Genomic DNA, 24564 nt, shown 5'->3' with positions numbered 1-24564 from the left:
TAGGAGAAGATGAAATATGTAGAAAAGGCCGCTAATTCGTGCAGATGGAATGCGATTCAGCCTGCAGGTCGCGGAGCACTAGCAAAACACGTCCGATCAGGCCGCCATGCAAACCACGCCCCCCGCACTATGATGTTTTGATATATTTTTCAATGTAATTGGCCATTAAGCCATCACTTCTAAAGAGGATTGTTTATTCCTTTTCTTATGCCGGTAAATATATAGCGTCCAAGGTGTGGCATAGCGCACCATTTCCACCAATTTCATTACTTATCTAATTAAGATGGAATCATTGTCCATAATGTATTTTTATATGGCCAACACTTCTTGTTATTTATTTCTCCAAGCGTTTTCATTTGTACCCGGCCGCCTGCTGACTACCACGCTTGGCTACCCTGCCCGGTGCGGCTGAGTACCTTGCACAGCTACCCTGCCTCTTGCGGCTTACTACCACGCACATCTACTCTACAGAGTCCAATGTCTGCGTCCAACTGCTTACTACCGAGTCTAGTATCTGCTCCCAGCTGGTTACTACAGAGTCCTGTATCTCCTTCTGCAATTACTGTTGTTGGTCTCAGTAACAGCCTGAGTTTTTTCCCCATTTATTCACCCTACTATACTTCCCATCAAAGCACCTCAACTGTGTGTTCCTGCTCATCCAACTCTGGTATCCTCAGTAAGTTATTCTTTTTATGGCGTTTGCACAGAGATAAAATTAATATGATTTTCACATAAACTTTTAATAAAGGATAGATGACAACAAGTACATGCTACAACTAAACGTTTCTTCAAATTCTTCACGAGAAATATTTTTAGTTCACAACCTCAATCAGCCCTCAACCTGTTTTTATACGGTCACAATTTGCAGAGGCGCCCTAGTTATCCATATTATATCTATACCAAGGCCATCATAACAACAAACACAATAAATGGCTTACAGAAAACACGGAATCAATTTATCATGCTTACTGAACAACTGTATTTTCCCCTACTCATGCCTCAGAAACTGGTCAAATATGTTACTATGAATGTGTAAGCATATTATTCCTCCCATAATCCCCATGTAGAAAATGATTATACCCACATTTTTGTCAGAGGCAGGACAAATATGTTACTGGGCACGTGTAACCATGATATTCCACCCATAATCCCCATGTAAACAAATATTTATAGCCATATTCTTATCAGAAACAGGTCAAATGTGTTCCTTAGCATGTGTAACTATAATATTCCACCCATAATCCCCATGTAAAAATAATAATATTCCCATATTCTTATCAGAAAAAGGTCAAATACGTTCCTTAGCATGTACAACTATAATATTCCACGCATTATCCCCATGTAAAAAAAGATTAAACCCATATTCTCATCAGAAACAGGTCAAATATGTTACTTAGCATGTGTAACTATAATATTCCACCCATTATCCCCATGTAAAAAAAAGATTATACCCGTATCCCTATCAGAAATGGGTCAAATATGTTCCTTAACATGTGTAACTAATATTCCACCCATAATCCCCATGTAAAAATAATATTATTCCCATTTTCTTATCAGAAAAAGGTCAAATATGTTCCTTAGCATGTACAACTATAACATTCCACCCATTACCCCATGTTAAAAAATGAGTATACCCATATTCTTATCAGAAACAGGTCAAATATGTTACTTAGAATGTGTAACTATAATATGCCACCCATTATCCCCATGTAAAAAAAAGATTATACCCATATCCTTATCAGAAATGGGTCAACTATGTTCCTTAGCATGTGTAACTATAATATTCCACCCATAATCCCCATGTAAAAATAATAATATTCCCATATTCTTATCAGAAATGGGTCAAATATGTTACTTAGCATGTGTAACTATAATATTCCACCCATAATCCCCATGTAAAAATAATAATACTCACATATTCCTATCGGAAAAAGGTCAAATTTGTTCCTTGGCATCTGTAACCATTATATTCCACCCATAATCCCCATGTAAAAAAAAATATTATACCCATATTCTTATCAGAAATGGGTCAAATGTGTTCCTTAGCATGTGTAACCATGATATTACACCCATAATCCCCATGTAAAAAAATATTTATAGCCATATTCTTATCAGAAACAGGTCAAATGTGTTCCTTAGCATGTGTAACTATAATATTCCACCCATAATCCCCATGTAAAAATAATAGTCCCATATTCTTATCAGAAACAGGTCAAATAGGTTCCTTAGCATGTGTAACCATGATATTCCACCCATAATCCCCATGTAAAAAAATATTTATAGCCATATTCTCATCAGAAACAGGTCAAATGTGTTCCTTAGCATGTGTAACCATGATATTCCACCCATAATCCCCATGTAAAAAAAAATATACCAATATTCTTATCAGAAATGGGTCAAATGTGTTACTTAACATGTGTAACTATAATATTCCACCCATAATCCCCATGTAAAGAAAATGAGTATACCCATATTCTTATCAGAAACAGATCAAATATGTTACTTAGCATGTGTAACTATAATATTCCAACCATAATCCCCATGTAAAAAAAAAAGATCATACCCAAATTCTTATCAGAAATGGGTCAAATATGTTACTTAGCATGTGTATCTATAATATTCCACCCATAACCCCATGTAAAAATAATAATACTCCCATATTGCTATCGGAAAAAAGTCAAATTTGTTCCTTGGCATTTGTAACCATGATATTCCACCCATAATCCCCATGCAAAAAAAATATTATACCCATTTTCTTATAAGAAACAGATCAAATATGTTACTAAGCATGTGTAACTATAATATTGCACCCACAATCCCCATGTAAAAAGAAGAATATTCCCATATTCTTATCAGAAACAGGTCAAATCTGTTCCTTAGCATGTGTAACCATGATATTCCACCCATAATCCCCATGTAAAAAAATATTATACCCATATTCTTATCAGAAATGGGTCAAATGTGTTACTTAGCATGTGTAACTATAATATTCCACCCATAATCCCCATGTAAAAAAAAATGAGTATACTCAGATTCTTATCAGAAACAGATCAAATGTGTTCTTTGGCATCTGTAATCATGATATTCCACCCATAATCCCCATGTAAAAAATATTTATAGCCATATTCTTATCAGAAACCGGTCAACTGTGTTCCTTAGCAAGTGTAACCATGATATTCCACCCATAATCCCCATGTAAAAATAATAACATTCCCATTTTGTTATCAGAAACAGGTCAAATATGTTCCTTAGCATGTGTAACTATAATATTCCACCCATAATCCCCATGTAAAAAAATGATTATACCCATATTCTTATCAGAAACAGGTCAAATATGTTCCTTAGCATGTGTAACTATAATACTCCACCCATAATCCCAATGTAAAAAAATATTATACCCATATTCTTATCAGAAATGGGTCAAATGTGTTACTTAGCATGTGTAACTATAATATTCCACCCATAATCCCCATGTTTAAAATATATATTCCCATATTGTGCCAATCAAAACAGGTAAAATATGGTGTTACACATACATGTACCATATTAAATCAATATTTTGATTACATAACATTTTTCTATTATTTCTATAGAATTTACCATGATTCCGTTATAAAACTGTATATATTTCAGCAAGTAAATAGTTAAACATTTGCAGCTTCTTTTTGCAATGTATTCATTGCAACTTAGTATCACAAACTACCTAAAAGAACATACTTTGATTTACCATGAGTGTAAAATGTGTACTGGCACCTTGATAGTGCTGAGCATTGGAGCCAATCATCCCATCATCCCATCATCCCAATATGCCGTTTAGTACGTCCCCTGATTTAGGGGGGATGTTTTTAAATGAATTTCTTTGGGATAGATAATTATTTAATTGATTAATAAAAGGTAGGTTGAAACGTTTTCTGATTATTTGACCTATGGTCTGATGCTTGAATGAACTGAAGCAAACTAAAATAAAGTGAAAACAATTTAATGGAATTGTCACGGACTGGGTCCAAGCAGATGACTGAAAGGACCCAGCGCGCCCAAAAGATTGTGTGCAGGAGTCACAATGCCGTAGTGGAGTTGGACAGGGCCTGGTTGCAGGGTGACCACACTCACCCAGGTGATGAGCACCTAGGGTTGTGCAGCCAAACACCGGCGCCCTGATATGGCAGCGGATGTAGTCCAGAACAAAGCGAAATCCTGTAGGCACCCTGGAGCAGGCATGAAACATATCACTAGAATACGTGCAGGATGCTGCAGGCAGGGAGTATGAAAGCTAAGCAAAGGGTATAGCAGAAATATAACAAGCAAGGGACAGGGAGACCAGGCACGAAACATAACCAGACAAGACATACATGTTACAAGGCACTACAGTGAACCAGACAAGGAATAAACATTACTAAACAAGATATACATGATACAGGGCACAACAAAGGACAGGGAACAAGGCAAGGAACACAGGGGAAGGAGTGAGGAGCCGGAACCCTCGGACGCTTCTCCTTTAAGCAAGGATAGGACATATTAACTGGGACATGGGGAGAGGAGAGAGGAACCAGAATCCTCAGATGATACAAGGAAGAAGGGCAAAGGTACATAAGAGACAAACAAACATGAATACAGAAACTAGCCTAAGACTGATTAATAACAATTGGAGATTCCGTCACATGATATGGCCATAGTATGCTTAGCCCACCACTAGCCAAAGTACTCCAATGACAGTGGTACGAAACAAACCAAACATGTAAACCAAACACATAGCACTGAGACATACCTTTAGACTGAAGACTGAGACAAACAGAACACATAGGTGGGGCACACCTTATAAAGGAAACAGAGCTGAAGCAAAGAGCTGAAGCAGAAGCATGGAATGGAAGAGCAGAACAGAGCAAAAGGAAATCCAGGAATGGATCGAAGCAAAACAGGGAAACTGAAACAGGACAGATATGCAGCTCCGCAGCCTGGGTAGAACGTGATAGGAATCTTAGATAGTGTATTATTAATGTTTTTAAAAGTGGGTTAATAGTTATTTACTTTTTATGTGTATGTCATATGTCCATATATCAGTAGGGTACATTTATGTGAAATTTAAATGCCCAAAAGTATAATATGAGCTCAGTGAAGAAGCTAATTATTTGTCCAATGAGTTGACTATGGACTAATGGTAAAATGAGCTAAAATGAAAATGAAAACAATTTAATAATAATAAAAACTTCAGTGGTGTATATTCGATGTTAATAGTGTTACCTATTCTGTATCTGTATGTACTATGTCCATATGTAAATACCAAATAAATGCCTAAATGTCTAAGGGGAAAAACTAGAGGTAACGGTCTAAATAAATGTGGGTGATGCTACGTCTAAAGGAAACCATCCACGTGTACATGTATTTGTTCTCTTGTGGGTGCCGTGGTTTTTTCAGTCATTCTTACATAAAATCCTTTTCTTTAGATTCCACTCGGTCTATGTGTTTCGTTCTTAGTAGTTTTTGTCTATCTATTTTTTTCTACCTGTTTCAGGCTGTCAATCAATATTTCTTCCGGGTATTGCTTCTCAATAAATTTCTGTCTTAGTTCCTCCGCTTTTTTCTCAAAGTCTTCACCTTTCGTGCAGTTTCTTTTGATTCTCATTAGTTGACGTTTCGTGATGTTGTTTAGCCATTTCGGGTGGTGGCAACTTGTGTAATGTATTACTGTCTTTTGTCTAGGTTTATCCCATTTGTTTCTTTGTATGTAGTGGTGGTGTTTGTGTTGATAGTGTTGATTATATGTGGGTCTCGGTTGGTGTATCCCTCTCACTGTGTCCTCCTTATCTCTGTAAAATTTTCTCTTTTTTATTATTAATTATTTCTTCTTCTAGCTTATCTATCTTTTTTTCCATGTTAGTTTTATGTAACATAATATTCTTCTTATCTATTTTATTTTTAATTTCTTCTTCCACTGTTTTTATTTCATCTTCAATTAGATTTAATTGTGCTTTTTGCTGTGAAACTATTAATTCCATTAATTTAAACGAACATTCATCTAGTGTTCTGTGCCAGTTCTGCATAAAAGCTTGGTCATCTAGACCGAAAGCTGGATTTTTGTGAATCCTCAAACCTCTGGGGATCATTCTACATTTTATATATTGTTCTGTGAAGGTGATCTCCCACCATCTCTTGATTTCTCTTTCCATTTTGATAAAGAGATTTGTGTCAGGTGTAAATTCTCTAGGTGTTTGTGAAAAAATATCTTGTAATTTTCTACTTCTCGCCATGTGAGAAAGGGATTGGCCACATGTGCCATTATATGTGTATCAAATATTTCCTAGGTTTATATACTGGAATTTCAAGTGGAGAGAAAACAAATGTGCTGGAAACGGAAAAGTGATGAAAACCAGTGTACAAGGGGTTAAGGGCTAAAATATTTTATTGGGGCAGGTGCCCTAAATAAATTTCATTTTTACCTTTTATATACACTTTGGTGTATTATTACTTGGCTTAAGAACAAAAAAACACCGGGATTTCAGAAGAAGGAGTGGGGAAACATTGCAGAGAGACATTCAGATTCTACAGGCGCTATACACTCTTGCCAACTGTAAGTGTGCACTCTCTTTTGCATGTTTTAGTATATGACAATACCACACTATTGTGTTCCCGTGTTTCATCCCACATATACTTCATACCCGGACCCGGAAGTATCGACTGATATAAGGCCTGATCAACATTTTAACATTGTGAGTGTACTAGCGACTCCATCCTAGACCTCTTGTGTTTACTACTACACTATTATTTTCTTTCTTGTTTTTTTTGCTCCCATTCCCCGAACCGGTATACACGAGCACCCCCTAGGGGATCCTTTCCTGTAGCTGCAAAACAAGCCCAAATCCTCACCCCCACCACCATGCTTGACAGTAGGTTTGAGGTGTTTGGTAAGTTGTACTGTCATGTTCTTTTTAGAGGAGACAAGTGGAGTTTGAATGATACCTTTATTGGCTAACTGAGTAAATGTAGAATGCAAGCTTTCACGACCTCTCTAGTGGTGAAACGGCAGTATACACTGCAAGAGCGTATAGATGATATCTTATAGCTTTACAGTTGCTTTTCATAAATCTTTTATTGCCTAAAACTCATAATGTGTCCGTTCTTATGTTATGTTACGTGCTGATTGACTCTGTTGCATCCTGCTATTATAACTTTGAAAGCTGGAGACAGTATATAGAGGTGTGGACTTTTACTAACAGCTGCCGGTTTGCTACCTATTGAGCCTGTGTGAGCATTGTGTTGCTATATGTTTGTGAATGTGAGATTTATTAAAAACAAAACTATACATTAATAATTTCTGCTGCAGTGAACACTTGTATGTACTTCTTTCCGGGAATAATTTTTAAAAAACAACATTGAATGTGTCTTTGAACAAGAATCCTGGAAGAAAAATGCTATAAGCCTGATTTCATTATTTGCACTGCTGTGGGTACACTATATTCTACATTGTATTGCACAGTATATAAATTCTAAAAAAAAAATTGTATTGCACAGTATTTCTTGCGCTCCTCACTGTTGTATGCTACATAAGGTGTGCTAACATAAGTGTATACCTAGGTGCTGCCAGCCATAAAAGTATTTGTAGCTGCTGACACACACACCACTCCAGAGGCATGTATGTGTATACTATAAAAGACAGCGGAGGGCTGGCAGGAAGCTTAGCATCAATATAGCATTTTAATTTTTGATAATTGCAATTTTGCATGCCACTAGGAAGTCTAGATTTTATTACATAACAAGAGGCCTCATATTTTGCAATATCTCCCTTTACTAGTTGTTTATTTTTTTTGTTTTTTAGTTTAATTCAGTGACGGGGACGCTCCCGTTCAGTTTATTTATGCATCAGTGCCATTTTTTCACAAATCTATATTTATACTGTTAGGTGTCTGTATCGCTGATCAGATATAGCAATTGAGAATATGCCTAAGGGCAAAAAGCTTTTGACAATTGATGGACCCTGACTCCATGGATAAGTATCCGCTGCCATCAGGGAAAGATCTGGATTGCGGTGCATCTTTGTCAGTCATCGATGCTTGGCAGGCCAATAAGTCGATCAAGCAGAGGGATCCCTTCAGGCAGAGGTTGATTTTCAAGATGACCAGGACGCTCCTTTAGTCTCTGATGCACTGCTGAACACATCGGGCCAACCACTATTTGATCCACGGAACATACGGCACCCGAGGTCTTCAGACTGGGCTCTGTCTGAACACCACACCATGTGCATTGCTGGGGGCGAAAGGCCCTTGACGGTGAAGTGAGGAACCGGCTTCAGGAGGAATGCCTTAGACCTTTGGTGCCTGACAAGGTGCTGGCTTCTTCAGCATTTGTAAATTCCATGGGAGTCTTCATGGCTCAATCAGGAAGTGACCCCCGGAAAGGGATTGAGAAAGGGTTGAAGGCGACTCAAGACAAACTCCTGGATGTCTACAGGCCACTTTCCCGGATTTTGATGCTGGCTGACTAGGCTGTAACGCAGGGTTCACAATTGGATCCAGCGGCTGTGAGGGAATGAGCCCTACTTTCCGTGTGCTTATTGGGTAAAACGAACACAGGGTTGTTGACTAACAGACGTAAGGCGGCCCTCCTTCGTATTGTCCCGAGGTTAGTGGACTTGGCCTCTAAAGATCTTGGTCCTCTGGTTGATGGAGCTTGTTTGGAGAGCCTTTTTTAAAAGAACTGCAGAAGCACGTGAATCTTTTCACGACCCTTAACAAGACTCAGACCTCACTCCGCAGTGTGTTTAGACAGCCCACTAGCAAAGGGAGTTTTTGGCAGGGCTTGATGGCAGAGGGGTCAATTTCACTCGTTCTTCCCCGGAGTTGCAGGTCATGGAACCACGTTCCAGATCCAACAAGGTGCTCTTAGGGGAAGAGGAACCCACAGGCGGACAAGCATGCTATAATACAGGTAGGTCTTCTGTCTCTTTGTTGTCGTCGTCAATTTACCGCCGGTCGCCTTGCTTTGTTAGCACAGGTTTTGGCCCGTCTTCGGATGTTTGGGTTCTGCAAACCGTATAGGGTTACATGATAGAGTTTCAGAACCGATACAAAACGACGAAACCTCAGCCGATAGTAGTACCGCGGGACCATCAACGTCTTATAGATGCAGAAATACAAAGCTTGTTCAGCAAAGGCGCAGTCCAGTTCCCACAGGTTCTTCAGCAACATTTTCCTGGTGCGGAAGTCTGTGGAGTTTCAACCGGTCATCAATTTAATGCGGTCATGTTTTACCGACATTTAAAGATGGAGGAACTCATCTTGAGGTTAAAACAGGACTCAGTTATTTGGAAACACAAGGGTTTGTGTTAACATACAATAGACACAGCAAGCCACACAAAGTTCTCCATCAGGTCCTCCTTTGCACACAGCTCAGTATTTGCACTCAGCCCACCTCAGCCCAGTAGAGGGTCACTATTGCAGTCTGTGGGGGGGATGGTAAACACAGGCGGTTCCCTGACTTCTGGCTGAAACCTGCAGGATATCATATCCAGATGCAAATACTGGCCATGGAGCTCTCTGCCCATTAAGTTGTGACCCAATGGAGAGTAACACCACACATAAACCCCCTCCCAAAATGCAGGCGCCCCAAATCTGTTTTCAAGCTCCACAGTCTTTAGAGTCTCTTGTACTTTGGGAAAGTGGCACTCCATACCAGGGCCCATAGTCTGTAGGAAGGAGGCTGGCCCTCAGTCCCCTCCAGGTGACCATGGCACGGAGGCTTCCATGACATTTCTCACCCTTCACAAAGAGACTAACAAAGGAGGAGACCCCAGACGGGTTGACTCCGAAGTTAGCCAGCCCATCCAGTCCCAACTGGTCACCTAGCCCAGATGCCCCTACAAGGGCAGTGCTCACCGGCCAACCTCTGCCTCTCCTGATGAACATGGCAGCCGCTGGAGAGAAGTGCTGACTGCCCCTTCTCCGTGGAGTGTACTCAGCCGCTGTGGAGTGATGCCGCCTGTATCCCCACCATGGTGCTTCGGCTGTTGCTGGGGTGATGGGCCGGCTGCCGCACCTCCCTGGATCCCTGTAGCCGTTGCGGGGCAGGGAGGGAGGACAATTTCCTCGGCTCCCTGAATTGTTATCTGCCGCTGGGGAGAGAGGACAGGTTCCTCCGCTCCTGGACTTGTGAGCTGCTGCTGGGGAGACTAGCTGGCTGCGCCATCTCCCAGGTTCTCAAAGACACTGGGGAATGATGCCACCTGCATCCCCTCCCTGGTGCTCCCGCTGTTGTTGGGGAGATGGGCCGGCTGTGCCATCTTCCGGGCCCTCTGTCAGCCACTGGGAAGGGCTCCCTGCATCGGGATGTGCTGCTGAGGAGGGAGGACAGGTTCCTCTGCTCCCGGACTTGTAAGCTGTCACTGGGGAGACTGGCCGGCTGCACCATCTACCGGGTACTCGCTCAGCTGCTGGGGAGTGATGCCACCTGCATCCCCTCCCTGATGCTCCTGCTGCAGCTGGGGAGATGGGCCGCCTATGCCATCTCCCGGGCACTCACCCACCCGCTGGGGATTGATGCCGCCTGCATCCCCTCTCGGTTGCTCCTGCTCTGATGCCAGCACTTCTGCTGGGTTGGTGCCACTGGAGACCTCAGTCCCATCCACTGCCACAGTCTCTGGAATAGGCTGTTTTTCAAGATCGAACAGCCCTTGTGCACACCATTCATATATATAGACAGGAGGGTATCCATCTGTTAAGGGATTGCTTACAGAAGGGTGACTGGTTCTCCAGATTGGACTTAAAAGACAATTACCTGTGAGGAGGTGCCTGTCTTCCTCATGTTTCCGGACCAGCAAGTTCCGTTGGTGTTGGATCTGTTCACGTTCAGAACAAACTGCAGTGTTTCCTCAGTTTTTTAGCTGACTTCCGGACCTGGAGGCGTTAGTGGTGGATACATTCCTGTAATAATGGCCTCCTCAAGGAGCTTTTCTTCCATTCGTGATGTTGCTGTGCGTTCTTCATCAAGTCCAGCGTTGGAAAGTGTCAATTCTGTTTATAGCACCCTTCCGGCAGAGTCAGGTTTGATCCCTTTACCGCTCCTATATCAGCCAAAGTGATTTTTCTTTCATTTCTTTTTTGCGGTGGGTAGGTCTTTCCATAACTTCGGCAGCCCATGTTCCTGTTCAGGACGTGCTAGTAGGGTGGTACCCTTTAGTGTGTAGGCTTTTAAGGGGCATTAAATTGGCAAGGCCTCCAGCCCCCAAATATACTCGACTGCTTTTATTCATGAGCATTAAAACAGCAGAATATGAAGCCTCCTAAAATTGAAGATTATGATAGCTTTAGCATGTGACAGGGCTAGCTGGCTCATATGTTTAGCCGGGTCATGGAGCACTTTTGTGTCCAGTTCTTATACGGTGACCTGGTAATTATTGTATAACCGGCCCAGAGACTGAATGTGGCTGCAGCTCCAGCCAGTCAAAGGGATAATCAGGTAACCTGGCTGGGGCTCTTAATCAGCCAGCACAGCCCTGTTTGCCCAAACGGCACCTGCACTACAGGGGGGGATAACACAGGTGGCAGAACCCATTGTATCCCTTAATCCCCTCACCTGATACATCCCCTGTATACTGATGGGATTGGGGGTTGGGTTCGGTGCACATTGAATTGAGGTTATAGATAAGTTCTTTGTGTTTGAAATAAATGAGTTACATAGTTACATAGTTACATAGGCTGAAAAAAGACATGCGTCCATCAAGTTCAGCCTTTCCTATATCTGTTAATTTGTTGCTGTTTGATCCAAAAGAAGGCAAAAAACCCCGGCTTCGCTCTTTCCAATTTTGCACTAACCAGGGAAAACAATTCCTTCTTGACCCCAAAATGGCAGTCAGATTTCTCCTTGGATCAATAAGCTGTTTCCCCATAAAGATTATATCCCCGAATATTATGTTTTTCCAGGTATCCATCCAGTTGCAGTTTAAACGTCTGTACAGACTCTGATAAAACTACCTCTGCAGGCAGAGAATTCCACATCCTTATTGTCCTTACTGTAAAAAACCCTTTCCTCTGCTTTAGTCTAAATCTCCTTTCTTCCAGTCTAAATGCATGACCACGTGTCCTATGCATAGTCCTGTTTATGAACAGATTTCCACACAATGGTTTGTATTGGCCCCGAATATATTTATATAATGTTATCATATCCCCTCTGAGGCGACGTTTTTCTAAACTAAACAGATTTAAATTAGTTAACCTTTCTTCATAACTATAGTGCCCCATTCCTTTTATTAATTTTGTAGCCCGCCTCTGCACCCTTTCTAGTGCTATGATATCCTTCTTTAGAAAAGGTGCCCAAAATTGCACAGCATACTCAAGGTGCGGCCTTACCATTGATTTATACAGAGGCAAAATTATATCTTTATTCCGCGACTTGATGCCCCTTTTTATACACGACAATACCTTACTGGCCTTAGCAACCGCAGACTGACACTGCACATTGTTGCCTAGTTTGTTGTCTATAACAATTCCCAAATCCTTCTCATTTGTCATTACCCCTAATTCACTACCGTTTAGGGTGTAGGTTGCTTGTGCATTCGCTACCCCGAAGTGCATAACTTTACATTTATCTACATTGAATTTCATCTGCCATTTGAGTGCCCAGTCCCCCAGTCTATCTAGATCCCTCTGCAGCACTGTAATATCCTGCTCGCCCTGTATAACTTTACCTAGTTTTGTGTCATCTGCAAACACAGAAACATGACTTACAATGCCTCCTGCCAGGTCATTTATAAATATGTTGAATAAAATTGGTCCCAGAACAGAACCCTGAGGGACACCACTTACCACTTTTGACCAGCTTGAAAATTTACCATTTATAAGAACTCTCTGTTCTCTACCTCTAAGCCAATGTTCTACCCAAGAACAAGAATTTGCATCTAGGCCAATTTCTTTCAGTTTGAATACTAACCTATTGTGTGGAACCGTGTCAAACGCCTTGGCAAAATCCAAGTAGATTATATCCACTGCAACACCCTGATCTACACTTCTACTTACTTCTTCGTAGAATGCAATTAAATTAGTTTGACATGACCTATGTTTCATAAAACCATGCTGATTTATGCCAATAATACTATTCTTCCCAAGGAATTCTTGAATATTATCCCTAAACAGCCCTTCAAATACTTTCCCAGCAACGGAATTTAGGCTCACAGGTCTATAATTTCCGGGCACAGAGTTGGAACCCTTTTTGAAAATAGGAACCACATCTGCCTTCCTCCAATCCTCTGGTACAATTCCTGAAAGAAAAGAATCCCGAAAGATTAGAAACAGAGGTTCACTTATTTCCTGACACAGCTCCTTAAGTACTCGTGGGTGAATATCGTCAGGCCCTGGAGCCTTGTTAACATTAATTTTCTTTAGTTGCTGCAGCACCTTGTCCTGGGCCATCCACTCACAGTTTGACTGAAAATTTTTCTCAGTGGTCCTATGTATCTCCATTGCCATAGGTTCCTCCATAACATATACTGAGGAAAAATACTTATTTAAAGTTTCTGCTTTTTCCTGGTCCTCCTTAACCAACACTCCCCTCTCTGTTATTAATGAACCTACGTTTTCATTCTTCGTTTTTTTAGAATTTATGTACTTAAAGAATTTTTTGGGGTTAGTTTTGCTCTCTTTGGCAATCACCCTCTCATTTTCTAGTTTAGCCCATCTAATCACTTTTTTGCATGCTTTATTGGCTTCCTTATATCTTATGTAGGATGCCTCTGATTCGTCTGATTTAAATGCTGTAAAAGCCATTTTCTTATTTTTAATTTCCTGCTTAACGACCCCACTAAGCCACATCGGTTTCAATTTGTTTCTTTTATATTTGTTTCCTAGTGGTACATACTGAGAAGTGTACCCTGCTAATATTTGTTTGAAAATACTCCATTTTTCCTCAGTATTTTTATCCCTGAAGAGTTTTTGCCAGTCAATAAGTTGTAAAGCTGCCCTTTATCACCAGATCCAAACAAGTATCCTTTCTAGTTGGTGCTTGTACCAGTTGTGACATGAAGGTGTCATTTAACAGGTTCAAAAACCTGGATCCTCTTGCAGAACTACTAGTCTCTCTATCCCAATTTATGTCTGGGTAATTAAAATCTCCAATAATTAACGCGTTACCCAGATGTGCAGCTTTCTCAATTTGTTCTAACAGCTGCTCTTCCTCATCATTATTAACATTAGGTGGTTTATAACATATCCCAACCAGTAGTTCTTTTCCTTTTTTTGCCCCAAGTTGATATCTACCCATAAAGTTTCCACAAATCCCTTGTCGCCTTCAAGATGCTTAATATTTGACTTTAGCTCGTTGCTAACATACAAGCATACTCCTCCTCCCTTCCTGCTTTTTCTGTCCTTCCTATATAATGTATAACCTTTTAAGTTAACTGCCCAGTCATGGCTCTCATCCCACCATGTTTCTGTTATGCCTATTATATCATATTGGTTGGTGTATGCTATAGCCTCTAGTTCTCCCATTTTGTTATTTAGGCTCCTTGCATTAGCAAGCATACATTTAATATTACCCTGAGTCTCTTGAATTTTATGAGAATTTTTATTAATACATACCTCCTCTGTTCTGATCTTGCCCCTCCCCCCATCTCCACCCCCCTTGTTCTGATCTGAAGCCCCACTCCTTTCTGCACTATCTCCATTTTCAAGATCTCTGTGTCCCTCCCCCCCACCACTAGTTTAAAAACTCCTCCAGCCTTCTAGCCATCCTCTCTTCTAGCACAACAGACCCTCTTCCGTTTAGGTGCAATCCATCACCGCTATAAAGATTGTACCCAAGCGCAAAATCAGCCCAGTGCTCTAGAAAGCCAAAACCCTCCTTCCTACACCATGACTTTAGCCACGCATTTACCTCCCTGATCTCCCGCTGCCTTTCTACTGTTGCGCGTGGCACAGGTAATATTTCTGAAAATACTACCTTGGAGGTCCTTTTCTTCAATTTATCTCCTAATTCCCTGAAATCATTCTTTAAGACCTTCCATTTTCCACTGACTTTGTCATTGGTACCAATATGGACCATGACAGCCGGGTCTTCCCCAGCCCCTCCCAATAATCCATCCACTCTGTCAGCAACATGCCGGACCCGAGCACCCGGGAGACAGCAAACTGTCCGGTTGAGCTTATCAGAGCGGCAGATTACCCTATCTACTCTCTTAATAATAGAGTCCCCTACCACCACAACCTGTCTAGCCTTTCCTACGCTCTCAACCCCACTCATACTAGAGGGGCTGTTCCCTCGGCTGTTAGAAGGAACAGCTTCCTCCAGTATAGCTACTCCTGAGCTGATGCACCCAACATCTTCACTCAAGCGGGCAAATCTGTTAGGCTGCACAAGGTCAGTACTAGCTAAACCTTTCCTCTTTCCTGTTCCCCAGCTGACTTATCTCCTCCCTCTTCACTACCTGCACCCACTAAACTCTGCTCAGTGAGCAGCAGACTCCTTTCAAGATTGTCTATCTCTCTCAAAGTTGCAATTTGCTTCTCCAGATCTCTAATATGAGATTCCAGAGAAGCCACTTCTCACCTGCCACAGAGGTATGGACCCTGGACGGATTCATCCAGGAATGCATACATGAAACAAGATGTGCATTGAGTCAGATCATCAATCTTGCTAACTCCCATAACCATACTCATAATCAAGTATAAGAAAAAAAATAAAAATAAATGAGAACCTACAAAATAACAGTTAAACAAGAACACCCGTCAAAATAAACAGTTAAAAGTAAAAATATAAAGCTGTATAAATACAGTACCTTGTGGAACCCCTGTTTCTCTTTCCAAATCCTGTTTCTTTTTAACTCCTACTTAAAATAGCCTACTTGAAAAAGAGACTATCTCAATGCAGAAGCAACTCAAGTGAGCAAGCTCTGTGAGTTACTTGGGGCTTTATATAGATAACCCCACACAGGTGAAGCTAGGTAACCACTCCCCTCAATTAACTGAGCTGCAGCACACAAGAAAAAAACACCAAAAATAAAGCACCCAAAACAGATGACTGAGTAATTGAATGCAACCAAATAAAGCTTTTTACACCAGTTGTACTCCTCCAAGGGAACTCCTGTTTCTTTTTAACTCCTACTTAAAATAGCCTACTTGAAAAAGAGACTATCTCAATGCAGAAGCAACTCAAGTGAGTTCCTGTAACATAGCATACCTCCCAACACTTAAAAATGTGAAAGAGGGACACTTTTTTTTTTATCGCTCTCGCGCTTGCATCGCTACTTAAAACACGCTACATTTTTGTCAGCACAGTCATGCATATTAAAAATAAAGAACACATCGAATTCCCATGAGGCTCAGCCAAACATACTACTTTAGCATCATGGGAAATGGAGCTAACAGTAGATGTTGGCTGTGGATTACAATTCCCATGATGCTCAGCCAGCCAGGTGTCTACATGACTAGGCATTGTGGGAGTATAAATTCACCTGTCATATCCTCTGCTGTTAACGCAGTTCACATGAGGCTCAGCCAGACGATGCTGGCTCAGTATCATGGTTAGTGCAGTCAACAGTAAAGCTTCAGATGCTAGCTGTGAACTACAATTCCTATGATTCTCAGCCAGCCAGGTGTCCACCATAATGCTGACTGAGTATCATTGGAGGAGTAGTAAACAACAGATTTATTTATTTTTTTAATTAAAAAAAGGCTAATGTTAGCCTCCCTCCCAGGACCCTTACACACACCTGCCCATAAACACATAAATACACTGCCCTTACACACGCCTCTCCATATACACTGCCTTTACACACACCTGCCTATAAACATATATACATTTACAGTGCCCTTACACAAACCTGCTTATAAACACACATATACCCATACACTGTCCTTACACACACACACACACACACACATAAACATATACTGCCCTTACACACACATATACAAGTGCATTGTGCTTACACACATATACACATCCACTGCCCTTACACACGGCTTACAAATACCTATACTGCTCTTTCTCCCCATATCTTACCTCTTTCACCATCCTTCATTCTTCATCCTCCATCCTCCAGTGGGAGCACGAGGTCTGTCACTACGTGCAGGCTATTGCTGCAGAGTGCAGGGATGATGTCATATCCCCACGCTCGGCAAAGGACAAAGGCAGGGATAGGTGGGACAGAGACACAAAATTGGGACAGTTGGGAGGGCATGCTTAAGTGTGCTTATAATCTTCATTTTAATGATGACAGGAGGCGAATATTTTTCCTTTCTGTCAGGCCCCATCCAGGCTGCGGAGCTGCTTATCTCTGGTTTTTCCTTTTCTCGCTATAGTTCCCCTGGCTTGCTAGAGTTCCCCCTTTGCTGTGATCCATTCCTGGATTTCCGTGTGCTCTGCCATTGGCTTTCTTTATAAGTAGTACCCAAACCGTTTTGTTATGTTTGTCTCCATCTGCAGTCTATAGGTATGTTTTTATCTCTGTTTTGTGTTTAGATTTAATGTTTTAGTTTCAACTTTAGTAATTCAGCAGGAAGGGTTTAGTGCTAGGACCCACCGAATATTGGAGTACTTTGGCGTAGTGGTGGGCTAAGCATACTATGGCTATATGACTAAATCGGCAATTGTTATCTATATAGTCCTAGGTTAGTCCTGTATTTCTGTATGTCAGTATTTTATGTACCTTTGCCCTCTTTTCCCTTAATCATTTGAGGATCTCGGTTCTTCTCTTCTCTCTCCATGTCCCAGTTAAAATACCTATCCTTGCTTAAAGGAGAAGCGTTGGAGGATTTCAGTTCCACACTCCATCCCCTGTGTCCTTTCCCTTGTTCCCTGTCCTTTGGTGTGTCCTGTACCATGTATGTCTTGTCTGGTTATGTTTAGGCTCTGTGTTCTGTGTATTCTTATTTATGCTTGGCTTTATGCTTTATTCAGTTTCCCTTGTATTTCTCTCACTAAGTTTCTTGCTTGTTCTCCCTGTTCCTTGCTCAGTCCTCGAGTCCTCCTTGCTTGTTATGTTTCTCTATACCCTCTGCTGCTTCCCTAATCCCAGCCTGCAGCATCGTGCACATTTCTCTGTAGAGTTATGTCTCATACCTTCTCCAGGGTACCAGCAGGATATCACCAAGTTTTGTTTTGTTCTGGACAACTGTCAGGGCCCTGGTTGTGGCCACACAACCCTGATGTTCAACACCCGGGAGAGTGCAGTCGCCCTGCCCCAGGCCCTGTCCAACTGCAACTGCACAATAACTCCTGAATCCCATCATTGGGCGCTCTGGGTCATCTGTATGGACCCCGTTCTGACACTTCCCTTTTCCCTAGGTTTTTGGGTGTATGTGTTGGAACACCGGGATCAAGTCTTCATTCCGGATGTTCGGGTTACAGTTCCATTGTTTTCATTTAGACTTTTTGTTCTTCTATTCCGGTTTTTTTGTTAGCTTCAAAGAAAGATAAAGTGGTTTGTGGTGCAGCAGCCTTGTATAGACTCACTGTTTTTGTAATTGGTTCTTTTGTTAACTCTTTGTTTACTGCTGTTTGAGTTAGTAAAGAGATATAGCAAAATTTTCACCTCCTGTCATTACTAACATTAAGATAAGTAGACTAAGACTAGCATAATTTTCAATTTACAAAGACTATAGGAAGCATTTACCCATATATATCCTTTGGGGGCTCCCTTATAGGAGAGACGGTGCATTGAGAAAAGGGGTTGCAGCCCTGAAATGTTTTTATTAAACATTAACTTCACTGGTATGTATAATATTTCATTGTGTCTGGAGATTTCTACTAAGTTTGAGTAATGTATATAATTTATGTAAAAATTATAATTTTGTGAGGAATGGTATAAAGAAAAATATATAAAATTGTTTACCTTCTGAGTTTTTTCCATATGATACCCCCACTCCATGAAGATTGCATGGGATACTTGCAAGGTTCTTAAAATGAATGACCACTGAATCAAATGTTTCTGCATGTATAGTAGGACCCAAAATACCTACAAATTGAAGATCAGAAAGGATGTCATGGAAAAAAAGTTACATTAATTTCTCATGGGAGTGTATTGACATAACTGTTAAAAGTCTAAATGGGTAGTAATTTGTAGGCATGTGCATGGCGAACAAAATTTATTTGGATTCATTTTTTAGGAAAACAAATTTAGTGACGGGAAGGCCTGTACCCCAACTGGGTACACCCGCCAAACGTTGCTTCCTTACCGAGACTTCGGTGATTAACCCTCTCACTGCTAGACAGAACTAGCGGTAGAGAGAGCTGAAGCAGGAATTGTCGGAATGGAGCCTTGCTGGCACTGTAGCTGACCAAAATCTAGCTGATACAGCGCGTGTACTGTCCTGACAAGGACAGTAAGTGATTATAGCAGCCCACCCCAAGCATCAGACAGAACTCATCTTGCGGTGAAAAACAAAAAACACTGTAATGGCTTGCTTAGTTAGGGCTATAGACACCCTATGAACCCTTCATCTGTCCCTCAGGTTAGTCTCCAGCATTAGGCGGCTAATAGATGGATCTTTGTCAGATCACAAAAGCAGTCACGACCACCATGATTGCGAAGAACAAACTGAACATTTTATTGTCGTTGTAAAACCTAGCCTGATATATCCACATAATTGCATTAATATTGATAAACGGGTACATGTAGACAACCAAACCTTTAGTCCCCTTTAGCTACTGAATCTCACCCTGGCGGCAATCTTGTTAATGGGATTAGTTTACACAATGGAGAACCGCCATCCCATTTCCCCTGGCTGTGTTCCACTAATGTGCTAACCATATGTGCCATATCTGGAATTGTAACTGTACACTGCTTTTACTGTATATTACTGAAGTCGTACTGTAACGTGTATTGCCCTGTGCTGCGTCCCAGTACTACGTATCGACTTTCTGAATAATGTACTGACTGATTATTGTACTCCTGCAAAAACAGACATCAACCTGTTTTATCTTAAACTGTTTGTATTAATAAATATTAAATACAAAAAAATGGAGTTCCTGTCTGTGCTATCTTTGTTTGGCAGCCAGGCTGGAGCCATCTCTGACTGACTACCTTTGGGCCCTGTATGACAGGTCATTCTGTCACCTCACTTCCCCTTTTGGGAGAGCCAGACCCAGGGTTACTCACACGAGTAAAGTAGGAGGTGGCTTACAACTTAAGTTGTCAGGATAGTCCGCCCGCGTTCTGTTTTTGCCTTCTGGGGCGGTATTGTACAGTAAAGTTGAAGGGTTGGAGCGAGAGTCTCCACTGCAACAAACGTCCATTGTCTCCGCTCACCCGGTTGAGCCAGAACAGGGGGTTGTGGTCTAGGGCTGCAACAACTAATCGATAATGAAAATCGTTGCCAACGAATTCATTATCGATTAGTTGAATCTATTTTTTTATCGATTATAAAATGAGGGTTTTTTTCAGAGCAAAGGCTCTGAAAAATACCCTTTGTTTTATAATCCATTTGACTCACAGCAGTTACTACTTACCAGTCCCTCCCTGCAGTCGGTGCCGACTGGCTGCAAGGAGGGACAGGGAGAAAGAAAGGGGCGGGCCAATCGGCAGTGCCTGCAGGGAGGGACGGAAAGAAAGAGGCGGGCCAACCTGCCAATTGGCCCCGCCCTTTTCATATAGCGTCCACATGGCTCAAGAACTCATTTAACTGTAAGTATAAAATTAATATTTCGGCTGCTGAAAGTTAGGGGAGGTGGGGGTTAATTCAGGAGCAGTTATAGTTAATGGGGTGTTTAGGGTTAAGTTAGGGGCAGTTGTGGCTGATGGGGTCTTCAGGGGTTAATTTAGGGGCAGTTGTGGTTGATGGTCTTCTCTTCAAGATTAATTTAATGCTGAGGACTGAGGGTTAATTTAATAAGGTTAACTTGAGGTGCAGTTAGAGGTAAAGGGGGGCAAACTGAGGGGAATCTAAATCCTGGGGGCAGTGAAGATTATTAACCCCTTGGCTGCTAAGCCATTTCCCACCCTGGTGCTAAGCTGGTTTTCGGCATTTTGGTGCATCTCACGTTTAAACGTGTTTAGAAGTACATTTCTTGGGAATAAACTATACAAACCATATATTGTTTTTTCAGCACACCCAGCAGATTCCAAATATACAATTTTTATATGTGAATGTCTCATTAGGTTTGCAAAATAAAGCCAAAAATGGGGAAAAAGTGTAATTTTTCACTTCCGACTCAATAAAAACTAGTTTGTAATGTTATTTTTTTAAACTCTAATATCAAAAGCTGTGTTGCTAAATATTTGTAGTAGGTAACCGGTCTAAAATAAACAGAAATTGAGAACAGTAGACTGTGTTTTTCTAATATTTTATAGCTAAAAGTTACATTTATTAGACTATCACAAAAGACATCTTTAAATGTAATGCATGGCTGCCGTCAATTAAACAGCTCTAGCTGCCCGGGATGTTAAAATATGCCAACAAAACTATATATTTTAAGAAACTACACCCCCAGCTTCAGCAAATGAGGTCTTAGTTGTATTTGTATCACAAATCTGACGTGCACAACAAATAAGTGAATATCACACTTCTAAAAATAATTAAAAACAAAAATTAAAAAGCGACAAGTTCATTTATGTCTTGCGCACTCCAGTCTTGTGCTACGAATACATGCAGCCCCTCATTTGATGCGCCCAGGGGTGTAGTTTCTGAAAATATATACTTTATGTACCATAATTTAACTTTCCAGCTGTCTAGAGCTGTCTAAATGCAGGCATCACCCCTAAATGTTTTAAGACAATTGTTTAACAAGATTCTCCAATCTGCCATATCTGAAGTTAAAGTGGTCTAGACATCTGGGAAGTTAAATTAGGGTACATAAAGTACACATTTCAAGAAACTACACCCCTTGGAGCTTCAAATGAGGGGTTACATGTATTTCTAGGACAAAAGCTGAGTGCACAAATAATGATGGAATATGTCGCTTTGGCTAGAAAATATGTTTGGTTACAATTTGCAAGAGAATTGGAGATTCTGAGAATATGAGAAATTTTGCATATCGTTGCTTTTTTCTGTTAATATGTTTGCAATCCTCTCGCAGCAATAAACACTATTGTAAAATATATTTAACTCAATTTATCTTTTGGTGTTTCTTTTCCAATAATTTCCAGGTTTTAAACTGGGACCCTACCAGTCCATTTCGGCTGTGTCTTTGGTCTTGTAAAAGAGGCATCGGTGTACTCCACATATACTACCTTTCTGTAAATGACTTGTTCTGGGAAACTATGGTTACTCGACCTGAAATGTGCAAGATGATTATTAGTATGCAGTGTCATATATATACGGACTCAAACTAGTACACTAAACCATACATGCAGATGCAAATAACTTGCTAGCCATAAATACATTTAGTAGGAAATTTGCATTTACCTGTTTTCTGGTGAAAAAATGCTATTGCCCATATAATCCCAGTCCTTCTCGACAGCGGCAATGTAATAGGTTCTGGTTATGGATTCAATTGTTTGATATAACATGGAGAGTTGAAGCAAAATTGTAGGGACCCTCATTTTTTTATGCCGCCTGGAAAAGCGTGTGACTGTATCTCCTGTACTATGATACTTTTTTTCACACTTCTGACAAGGAAGGAAATCTTGCAGGAAACCAAGGGTGTGCTACACAAGTGACTTTGCATTTTTCTCTACTATTATTTCATGTGGTTTGACAGTACAATTACTCACTGACTTAATTAACCCTTTAACCCCTTCAGGACCGGGATTTTTGTTTTTACCATGTTTGCACTAAATGACCAGAGCAGTTTTTGTGCTTTTGCTATGCCTTTATTCAACTCTGATTGCTCACTAACTCATTTAGTACACACACACACATTATATATTGGTTTTTTTTCAGCACAAGTAGGACTTTCTTTTGAAATAATAATGATGTATATATAAACCAGGAGAATCACAGCGTTGCAACAAAGACAAAGCGACGTGAAAGACACAGTTACACAACTGCAGGAAAAGTTGTCAAACCTCTACAACCCAGCAATTGCAAGATAAAATCGATGATTTGGAGAATAGAAGCAGATGTCACAATTTAAGGTTGCTTTATCTACCGAAACGTGTTTAACTCCACCAATTACTACAAACACTGCAATGTTGGCCTCAAATAGAGGTCTGACTACAAGACTAAGATCCAGATCCCCCGCATTGCTGCAGTGGACCCAGATCCTCCTCTCTGGCAGCTGGTGAACATCTGCACGATGTGTGCAGACAACCAACCTCTGCTGCTGCCGGCACTTCTGCCAGAGCTTCTATGACGGAGCTCCGGCGTAACATGACTTTCCAGTGCTCCACCATAGAAGTACCGGCCAGCAGCAGTCGAGGTTGTCCAAACGCATGGTGCAGACATTCACCAGATGCCAGAGAGGAGGATACCTCACAGTGCTGCAGCAGACCTGGATCCTCCTCTCTGGCAGCCAGTGAATGTCTGCGCAATGCACACAGACACCGCTGCTACCTGACACTTCCGCCTTCTGGGGGCATATCTGTGGGGCAGAGTGGCATATAGGGGGTATAAGGCATATCGGGGGGGGCAGAGTGGCATATAGGGGAGAATAATGCATATCTGGGGGGCAGGTTGGCAAAAGGAAATAAAAACAAAAAATGCATTTTTCTCAATCATAGTTTTAATTACCGTATTTGCTCGATTATAAGACGACCCTGATTATAAGACGACCCCCCAAAATCTGAATATTAACTTAGGAAAAAAAGAAAAAGCCTGAATATAAGACGAACCCAAAGGAAAACAGTTTTGCAGTGGCGTCGCTACAGGGGGGCAATTGCCCCCCCTAGGTTAATCCTTGCCCCCCCTGTTGCCCCCCTGCCGAATTTGGATCCCGTCTTTTTTTTTTTTATTATTTCTTTTTTTAACGCGAAGGAGAGAGAGGGTGCGGCCCAAGTAAGATCGGCAGCCAACCGATCTTACGCGGGCCGCACCTAGAGCCCTGCTACTTACCTGTGGGAGGGTCTTCTGTACTGCATAGAGGAAGCGGAACCTAGCAGAGTTCACGTGACATCACATGACTCTGCTCCAGTCCCGCTTCCTCTGTACTTTACCAGAGAACGCAGAGGGAGGAGAATGTGTGATTGAGGGAATGAATCTGTGAATTAATGAGTATATGAATGAATGAGTGTGTGTGATAGCATGGATGTGTAAGTGCTGGAACCTAGGCATGATGGGACTGTGATTGCTGTTAGCAATCACACTCCTATCATGCTTAGTCAGCCAGTACATGCTGAAACCTAGCTAGCTAGCTGTCTATGGATGCTGCCAGCAGTATGGGGTCTGCATATCACTTACAGCCATCCTGTACCAGCATGTACTGGCTGACTTGGCATGATAGGAGTGTGATTGCTAACAGCAATCACAGTCCCATCATGCCTAGGTTTCAGCATTTACTGGTTGGATGTGTAAGTGCTGGAACCTAGGCATGATGGGACTTTGATTGCTGTTAGCAATCAAACTCCTATCATGCCAAGTCAGCCAGTACATGCTGAAACCTAGCTAGCTGCCCCCCTTGTCTATGGATGCTGCCAGCAGTATGGGGTCTGCACATCACTTACAGCCATCCTGTACCAGCATGTACTGACTGACTTGGCATGATAGGAGT

At 41.4% G+C, this 24564-nt stretch overlaps 1 protein-coding gene across 1 annotated transcript in view; it reads right to left on the bottom strand.

The window, feature by feature from the left end:
• Positions 1 to 22489, bottom strand: part of F8 (coagulation factor VIII) — a 694472-nt gene extending 671983 nt beyond the window's left edge. Inside the window, exons 1-3 of the mRNA XM_053474021.1 lie at positions 22323 to 22489; positions 22084 to 22190; positions 18812 to 18934 (exon numbers count right to left, since the gene is read on the bottom strand). Of these exons, the coding sequence (XP_053329996.1) occupies positions 18812 to 18934; positions 22084 to 22190; positions 22323 to 22459 (367 nt within the window). The 5' untranslated portion in view covers positions 22460 to 22489. The remainder of the gene's footprint in view (positions 1 to 18811; positions 18935 to 22083; positions 22191 to 22322) is intronic.
• Positions 22490 to 24564: the final 2075 nt, after the last annotated feature.

Source organism: Spea bombifrons, chromosome 8 (genome assembly GCF_027358695.1).
Source record: "Spea bombifrons isolate aSpeBom1 chromosome 8, aSpeBom1.2.pri, whole genome shotgun sequence".
Classification (NCBI taxonomy): domain Eukaryota; kingdom Metazoa; phylum Chordata; class Amphibia; order Anura; family Pelobatidae; genus Spea; species Spea bombifrons.
This window is presented reverse-complemented; position numbering and strand designations above follow the sequence as displayed.